The 9,695-nt window shown below is 41.9% G+C and overlaps 1 protein-coding gene across 1 annotated transcript; it reads left to right on the plus strand.

Moving 5' to 3' along the window:
* The first annotated feature begins 6,240 nt into the window (after positions 1 to 6,240).
* Positions 6,241 to 7,811, plus strand: LOC110704204. Its single transcript, XM_021882000.1, has 3 exons — positions 6,241 to 7,023; positions 7,234 to 7,407; positions 7,590 to 7,811. Exons 1-3 carry the CDS (start codon positions 6,241 to 6,243, stop codon positions 7,809 to 7,811), a joined length of 1,179 nt encoding a protein of 392 aa, XP_021737692.1.
* Positions 7,812 to 9,695: the final 1,884 nt, after the last annotated feature.

Genomic DNA, 9,695 nt, shown 5'->3' on the forward strand with positions numbered 1-9,695 from the left:
GCCAGCCATACGCACAAGCATGCTATTGCTTGGTACTGTACTAGCGATGCACACGCACATGGCTACGCTGCCTAGTGTTGTGCTGTGTGCTGCGATGGTGTGATGAGCTGTGCAAAGGCACACACGCACGCACATACGCCAGTGCCTAGCACTGTGATGGTGTTGTGCTGTCCGAAGGCACACACGCTAGTGCCTAGCACTGCAATGGTACTTCTATGTGTGTGTAGCACGCAAGGTGTGCCTAGCCATGCATTGTGCATGTTAGCTCGAGCTAGCCTAGCGTCTACATGGTTAGGCCATAGTGATGCTACGGCTACGCTCGAACTTGTTGCTTGTGATTTTGCAACGCTCGGTTTCGACGCCCTAGGCTCGATATCCGACGTCTGTGTTCGTAAAACTCTAACGACTCATTGAATCCTTTGGATTGATTTGTCGTCTCGGATCGGTTGTTCGATTAGGTTCGACCCAAAGGGTTCAGTTAAGATTAAGCTGTAATATTAATTGTACCTTAATATTACTGATCGGAAGCGGCCTCCACCTACGCATTCCAACTACTTGAACTTATTGAAGCATTAGCTCTGTAATAATTCTGAACCCTCTATCAGAATAATACACTTGTTGGAAGGACACCATTCCTTTCGAAGTCGCCCTGCATATACTCCAACATAAGTAAGAATTAGGCGGGAAAGAGTATATCAACACTTAGTCATATTAAATAAAAGGCTCACCTTAGGTGTTTGAGTAGCAAGTGTCTCCTCGCCCTTTCGCTTGCCCAAAAAGGAGCGGTAGTAGGGGGCTGGTTTCTTGGTGGCCGAGAGTGACAGGGGTTAAATCGGTCGCTACAATCTAACTCTCAATCAAACAATACTTATACGAACACCCTATAACCAAGTACAATGGCAAATAAAGGTTCGGTCCACGAGGAACGAGAGTAATTGCAAATCAATCTTAAACCTAAGCTAGTTCGAAATCAATGGAAAATGGTGTTCTAAAATAATACTAATAAGATGGAATAAATCAATAAACTAAGACACTAGGGAGAACGGGAATCCGCCTAACCATTGGTAACTAAGCAACAAGGAGTCACAGAGACAAACGGGATATGCAAAGACTATAAGTCTGATCAAAATCATGTGATAGGAAGACAACGGGCAATACTAAGCTTGGATTTCTCATGCACTTAACATTACTCGATACATAATCAAACCACATTCAATAATGAAATACTCTATTCACAATCTCTTGTTCAAATCAAGAATATCATGCAATCAAATTCAAGATTCTAGGTTAGCTACTCCTATTCTAATGAATTAACATGCAATCACATATAATCAATTTAATCACAATCCGTTTATCAAAATCAATCCTCAATTACATAGATTACCTAGGCCGGGTTTCATCCCGAAACCCTAGCTAGGAGACTACTCACACATATTCATAATCAAAGCAATAATGAATTCCAAAAGCATAATAGATATAAACATGAATTCTGATTAAGGAATAATAAAGCTTGATTAATAAACAAGAATGAATAATACCAATTGTATTGATGCAAATCAATGGAAAAGTTCAGAACTTTGATATCCGTCGTCAATGAATAATACAAAGAACCTTCGCAAATCTTGCTTCAAATCAATCCAAGAAAGCTAAAATCTCTAGGAAATTCTCTAAGAAAACTAATGAATCTCTAATACTAAGAACGTTCTCCAATAACTCTCTACAAAGGCTCTCAAAACTATCTCTAAAAACTGTCTCTAGAATCCTCTTAAAATTGGGCCTTATATAAGTCTTCTAATGCGGAGAAGTCAAGCGCGCAGTTAACCCTGGATCAGCACGGCCGTGCTGTATTTGGCACGGCCGTGCTAGCTTGTCAGTAAGTAAACCGGATTTCTTCTTCAAATTGGCACGGCCGTGCTATATATGGCACGGCCGTGCTAAGGCCTGGCACGGCCGTGCTAAGGCCTGGCACGGCCGTGCTAAGGCCTGGCACGGCCGTGCTAAGGCCTGGCACGGCCGTGCTGAATCTGGCACGGCCGTGCTAATGCCTGGCACGGCCGTGCTGAATCTGGCACGGCCGTGCTGAATCTGGCACGGCCGTGCTGAATCTGGCACTGGCACGGGCATGGAAATTGGCTTGGCACGGCCGTGCTAATGCTTGGCACGGCCGTGCTGAATCTGGCACGGCCGTGCTAATGCCTGGCACGGCCGTGCTGAATCTGGCACGGCCGTGCTAATGCCTGGCACGGCCGTGCTGAATCTGGCACGGCCGTGCAGCATAGGCAGGAAGGTTGCAGGCACTTTGGTCTTCTTAAAACAGTCACAACTTCTTATCCAGAGCTTCGTTTGAGGCGTGCAATATATCGTTAGAAAGCTCTTCAAGTCTACTTTCCAATGCAATTGGAATCACTCCATTATCATTTGTATACCGAAAGTTGTGAGCAAAATAGTGAACAGGTGTCATATTTGTGATCTGTTCTGCCTTGCCTGCTACTTAACTTGCCTTTCAAGGCCTTGAGAACCGCAGCAAAGCCTTAGCTTGGTGGACTAGGATCGATAATAGCCTGATTACACACCAATGGTTCGGGACTCGACATAACTTGGTCAACTATACCTGTTAACACACCAAAAACAGACCGAAACCCGTGAAGCACGTAATATGAAGGAAACGAGTGTAACAAGGCAATAAACGACCAAAACGGGCCTAAATACATCCAAAATCACCCATTTATATGCCTTAAAGCGCGCCCTAATGTGCGCTTGTCAAAATCCCCCAAGATACACTTTTGCTAGTCCTCGAGCAAAACTAAGGGATACACACACACACACATGATCAAATAAACTATTGCCATTACATATAAATCCAGTTTAGCACGGAATGAAGTCAATGGATCCTACTTAGAACAACCATGCACGGAATGAAAACTCACTCAAATAAGCAACGAGACACACAATCCAAGGTATCGTTGATCAAAATGCAAACAAAACCTAAACCAAGCATAGAGAAAAAAGAAGTCATGCTTCCCTCTAAACCCAACCAAACCGGCCACGTCCTCCCCTTTTGCTTCAAATCACCACCCTAATTGGCCCCTCGTGATTCCTCGAAGGAACCGAAAAAAATGATATTTTGAGGAAATAACAAAGGTATCCCGACATCTCGATTACGCATAATCTTTCCATAGGGTTGAAAGGTATCTCCCTCCACCGTTTGAGAACCGAACACCTCTAAAGTCTAAGGGTCTTAAAATGGTTGTAATGTATTGGCAATGGGTAACGTAGGTGAAAACAATTTAAAAAAAGTGGTGTTAATTCCTAAATGAAGCGCAAGAATCACAATTCTCAAAAACAATAGTTCAAAAGATGTAATTCACTTTCCACAATCTCATTGATTCACATTCTTACACATCCCGAATTATCCATATAATACACACTCAAATGACCTCTTTCAAACTTCAAAACTTTATTTATGCGTCCTTGCCTTTTTTCACAAGTCGGACGGCTTTTCTCCTTTTTTTTTTATTTTGATTTTCTTTTCCTTTTTTTTCAAAAACAAATTTTCATATTACATATTTACAATTAAGCTCACTTTCAAACTTTCTCAAACCAACTATCGATCATTATTCTTGATTTATACACAATAAGCTCAAACAAACCTTGCGAGGTAAACGCTTCACAACTAAGGGTTGGTAAAACATCGGCCATCGGGTTTGTAACATGGGTAACCAAGAATGGAATTAAAGGCTCAACATGGTTAGCAAGTAAGATGATGTAAAAAGAAAATTAATTTGTAACAAAACAAAAGGAACAAGAATAAGAAAAATGAAAAAGGTGCCCTCTTCCTCCCTTAAAAGTGTCAAGTCGGTCTTGGGAGCTACAAGTCAACACAAAGATCGAAACATGCGTAATCAAGGATCCAAATATGCCACTCAAGAAGAATGATGAAGGCTAGAACAATAAAACCTCACGGGATTCAAAAACAAAGCAACTACCAATCAAGGGGGTCAAATCCACAATCGGGAAGCGACTCCATCTTACCACAGCCCAAAGGCATAAAGTTTCACATGACAAAAGTGTTCTATCCCTACCCTTCGCCTAGACTCGTCTACATTGATCAACAATAGACTCGAACTGTGTATTCATCATTGGCTTAAGTGGAAATAGACATTCCATACACATTCATTCACATTTGGAATCCAAATATGAGCATTATTCCAAAAGTTTATGCAATTAGACAAGTTTATCACGATCCAAAAATATAGGAAAAGACTATAAGGCAAATCATATAAACTAGACTACACATCCTCATAACAGAAGCTTTTCCTATATTGCACACATATATAAACAACTAAGTAATCTAAACAAGCTAAATGGCTCATATAGAGGCATGAAAATCACATAATAATCCCAATCGACAAACAAGCGATCAATTGATATCAACATCAATGATCCCAGGTTCTTTAGAACCGATCAAACATCCTTGAACCATTCAACTTCTTCCTAAACTAAACTATCCTAAGCACACAAAAACAAAAAACTAAAGGAAAAAGGGAAAGATTTCACCAAATGCTTCTTGAAAACACACTAAGACAACATGAGATGCGGCGAAGCTCCTAATGCTACCTCCATGAGTCTTCATATTTGCACAGGTTAGATAGAAACAAACCAAAACGAAACCAAAAGAAACTCGTTTTTTTTTATTTTTTATAGGAATATGAAGAAAAACAAGGGAAAATCAACAAGGAAACCATTCACCCCCCCCCCCCAAGCTAGTATAGACATTGTCCTCAATGTCAGGCATCGAGAGACTACCTAGAAGGCAAAAAGGGAAAGAGAAAAGTACCTCATTGACTGGGTCTCGGGTTGCCTCCCGGGAGCGCTTCTTTAACGTCATTAGCTTGACGCAACAAATGGATTACAGGTTACCCATAATCAATACTTGCCATTGTAGTAGAGATAAGCTCACCATTCTTATTCTTGACAATAGTCACCGCCCCTTTCTTAGGTACTACAAACACAGGGGAAACCCTTCCTTGATGTGTTGGAAGGGGTTTAAGCTTTACCTTTGGTGCTTCATTAGCCTCCTTTGCAGTGGCCACATCTAATGCATCTAGAAATTGCTCCTCCATGTCCCTGTTTTCCTTGTTCTCATTCAACTCAAAATCATGATTAGTATAGAATAATTCGTTACACATATCAGAGACAATGGAATCAACAGTGTCAACCATCATGCAATTATCAGAATTAGAACAAGGATATTTCATAGTTTTATTTAAATCAAAATCTAAAACCTCTTTTCCTACTTTCAATGAAATCTTGGCACCCTTTACATCAATAAGGGCCCCCGAAGTAGCTAGGAAAGGACGTCCTAGAATTATAGGTATATGAACATCCTCATCCATATCTAGGACCACAAAGTAAACAGGTATGACAAACTTCCCCACCCTTAGGGGAACATCTTCCACTTTACCCTTTGGAAATTTGATCGATCGATCGGCTAATTGAAGGGATATGTTAGTGGGAAGAAGTTCTCCTATATTTAATCGTTGATAAACAGAATATGGCATGAGACTAACACTAGCTCCAAGATCACAGAAAGCATTATCAATATTCATTTTGTTTATAGCACAAGGGATTGAAAAACTACCCGGATCTCCTAACTTAGGAGGCATTTTGTTCATTATTATAGCACTACAGTGTTCAGTGAGGTTAACAGTTTCTACCCCTTCACAGTTTCTTCTACCACTCAATATATCTTTTAAAAACCTAGCATAGTTAGGCATTTGCTTGATAGCATCAGTGAATGGTATAGAAAGGTGGACTTCTCTCAAGGTCTCTAAAAACTTCCCGAATTGGGCATCTAGCTTATGTCTCACATATATTTGGGGGTAGGGGAGTCTATGTAATAGGTCGGGTTCATTGGTTTGTGCTCCCACCTGTTCCTTTGGGACCTCATTAATTTTATCTTTTTCTCTGGTCCTCTCATCCTCACTTCCTACAACATTATCAGTGATAGGTGGAGTCACAGGTTGACTCCTAGGGGGTACTACTTCATCGCTCCCCCTCAATGTCTTTCCACTCCTAGTGGTGATAGCATTTACAGAGTTTTTAGGGTCAATACCTTGAGGCGGTAGTTTTGAAACTCCAACCCCATCTTTTATAGCACTAGCCAACTGAGAAATCTGGGTTTCAAGCATCTTATTATGTGTCATCTGGTTAACTCATCTGGTTTTTGCTGATGATCTTATGCTATTTTGTCATGGGGAGAAAAAGTCTTTTTCTTTTCTTGTAAGGGCTCTTAAGACTTTTGAGAAAGTTTCGGGTTTAGTAGCCAACTCAGAAAAAACAGCTGTGTATTGTGGTAGTATGGATTCTACGAAGAAAGAGGAGACACTGGGTAGCTATGACTTTATTATGGGTGATTTTCCGTTTAAATATCTCGGGATTCCTCTCAATGCTAAGTATATGCTAAGCTCTGATTTTGATAGCGTTGTTGATAAAATGTTGGCTCGCATTACTTGTTGGTCGAGTAGGAATTTGTCTTATGCTGCAAGGGCTACCCTCATAAATTTTGTTCTCATGAGTCTTCACTTGTACTGGGCTCAGTGTATTCTCCTTCCTAAGGGGGTTATGCATCGAATTACTCAACTGTGTAGATCTTTCCTATGGGATGGAGCTGTTGTCCTAGGTGGAGCCCCCCCTATCTCTTGGGATTGGGTGTGTAAGCCAAAGAAGTATGGAGGGATAGGAGTGAGGGATTGTAGTAGATGGAACAAGGCTGCCTTGGGGAAGTATGTTTGGAAAATTGCAAAGAAGGAGGATACGTTGTGGGTAAAATGGCTGCATAGTATATACTTGAAAGATCAAGATTGGTGGTCTTATAGTCCTAAGAAGAGTGATGGTTGGTTTTGGAGGGAACTGTGTGCTGTGAAGGATGAACTCCGACAGGGGTTTGAGATAGGTAACTGGATTAGCAAAAATTACAAAATTTCAGATTGTTATGATTGGTTACAGGGGCCTCAAGAGAAGGTTGGTTGGGATGCTTTAGTGTGGAATTGATATAATGTACCAAAGCACTCCTATATTGCCTGATTGGCAGCTCAGAACAGATTAAAGACCAAAGATAGGCTGATTTCCTTTGGCTGCAGTTATGATCCCTAATGTCTTCTTTGTGGTGTTTGCTCTGAGTCTCATGAGCACTTGTTTTTTTATTGCACATACAGTAGATTCTGCTTGAAGACTATTGCAAACTGGCTCGGAATTGCTGAAAGGAATTTCAGATTGAATGTATCTTGGAAACATTGGAAGAGACAAGGTATGGATATGATTCATAAGAGAGTATACCTAGCTGCTTTTTCTGCATGTGGATACTATATTTGGTTTGCTAGGAATCATGCCTTTTGGGAAAAAGCTGTAATTATTCCTTTGAAGCTGTGTAATTCCATATGTTTTGAAATTCTGAGTAGATTGCAGCAATTGATTGACATCTCCTGGTCCGGAAATCATTTTAAATGGTTACAAATACTAAGATGCAACGTGCCAACTTGATGTGCACTCATTCGGGACCTTGGGTTCTGATTCTGCTCTGGCTGCAGTTCTCGTTTGGTGGCTTCTGTCCTATTACCTGCCACTGTTCTCCCTGTGTCTTGCTGGTTCTTGTGCTGCTGTTAGGATTTCTTTTTTCTACTGGGGGCCTGCTTAGCCTTTCTACGTTGCAGGGTACTGCTGCTGGCTGCCTGTTACACTATTCTGTGATGCTGTTTGTTTATCTTATGGGCTGCAGTCTGTTTCTTGGATCCGCTGGTGTAGACTGCTAGTTTCAGTTGCAGTGCAGCTTGTTTTGGTTTTTTGTTTATCTTTGTCTAGTCCTAGCTTGAAGTACCCTTCCTAGAAGGTGCCTTCGTGCTTGAGTCTAGGTAGTTGTGGCCTCTCCCTTGTTTTTAGCACCCTTCCTAGAAGGTGGTTAATGATAATGAAGAGTGGTCGGGTTTTTGTGTTTGTTCTTGTTTTTTGTACAGCTTGGTATTTCAAAACTTATGTTTCGTAAGTTGTATTTTTTCATTCTTGGGTAATAAAATTTTTCTTATTTACCAAAAAAAAAAAAACAAAAAAGTGTACCAGCCGAATCCGCTTGTTTTTGGGGTTCGGCTGAGGTTATGCATGTGAGCGAATGCCTCGAAGCTGGGATCTACTTCCAGCATTTCGCAGGTTGCAACATATCCCAGGATATTAAACCAAGAATTTGGGGCAAGTTGCCAGACATCCAGTTGTATCCATCTAAGATTCCCTCCATGGCCGGATGGAGGGGAAATCTATGTACAGCCTGAATGGCCACCTCATAACAGCCAAAGCATTTGTCCCCGTAGCTGGACACCTCTGGCCAGACTACGGTGTCCTCGGCATCCGGCACAACTAAGATGATGCCATGTCCCATCACATGTTCAGCTCAAAAAGTCCCCACCTTCTCAAACATCATTTTGCGCCTGCCTACAGGAATGTGATGATAGTATGCAACATATAGCTCTCGGCAGGTAGCATACGGCTCAGCCCAATTCTCCCCCTTTTCCACAAATAGGGATTATCTCGCTGTCTCCAACCAAGAGTGCATTACTTCAGAGTCATCAGAGACTTTGCCGGATGTACAGGATTCAGATTCACTGTTCGAGCTGTCGGACCTAGCGTCCACCTAGGGGACCTAGCCAACAGAGCCCGACACTTCACTCTCTAATTCTTCCCTTGATTCTTGTAATATTGAATCATTGGGGGGTACTTAAGGTGCCATGCGGCACCTCCGAGATTTCACTAAGAGGCACCCTAAAGGAGTCGTCCATGTATTGCTGCTTGACAGTTTGCTCAATTCTGGCCATGATGTCTTGCACAGACACACAAACAGTCGGACTTGGAGTAGTTCACAAAGGGTGGTCCAACAAGGGGCAGTCGGCACTCCTAGTTCTAGATTCAGCCGTCCCCAGGGACCGGCTAATCAACTAAGGCCGTGCCGTGTGTTTAGGGAAACCATTTTCAAATAAAAAAGAAACAAAGTAAATACGAGAGAAAAGGAGGCGGTTACGTCTGGTTTAAAGGTGCTGAAGACGCTTGAAAAGGTCTCGAACTGCTGTAAAAATAGGTGGTCATGTAGCCGGCGACAGGTGCTTTTCTCAGAAAAAGACAAGTTCTTTTCTAAAAAGTCCAGAGATTCTACGTCCGAAAATCATGAGAAGTTGCGAAAAATGATTGGGGCACCACCCTTATATAGAAGGGTAAGAATTACGAGGGGCCCCCCTGAAATTTAAAAAAAAAGAAAAAGAAAAAAGAGGGAAAAAGAATTACGAGGGACACCTATCATAGGCACCACGTGGCAAGCCACGTCACCCCTGTGAGGGGCAAATGATTAGGGGATTTTTACCGTGGACCAATCAAGACTATCTAAGTGTCATCCACGTGGACCAACCAGAGTCAGCCATGTGTCACTCAGTGATGAGTCCAAAGTGGACCGATCAGGGCACAACACGTGGCTGACAAATATCCAACTAGGAATGGCTGCCTTCAAGGGCCAAACTCCTAGGCAGCCCAATTAATCCTAGGTTTCTGTAGCCTAGGACTGGCACATACTTCGGGACCCTATAAAAGGGAGATGTTCCCGCCTGGGGAACATCATTCACAAACATTCAAAGAGAGCATTAATTGCAGAATAAAACACA

This window comes from Chenopodium quinoa, unplaced genomic scaffold (genome assembly GCF_001683475.1).
Source record: "Chenopodium quinoa cultivar QQ74 unplaced genomic scaffold, ASM168347v1, whole genome shotgun sequence".
NCBI classification, from domain to species: domain Eukaryota; kingdom Viridiplantae; phylum Streptophyta; class Magnoliopsida; order Caryophyllales; family Amaranthaceae; genus Chenopodium; species Chenopodium quinoa.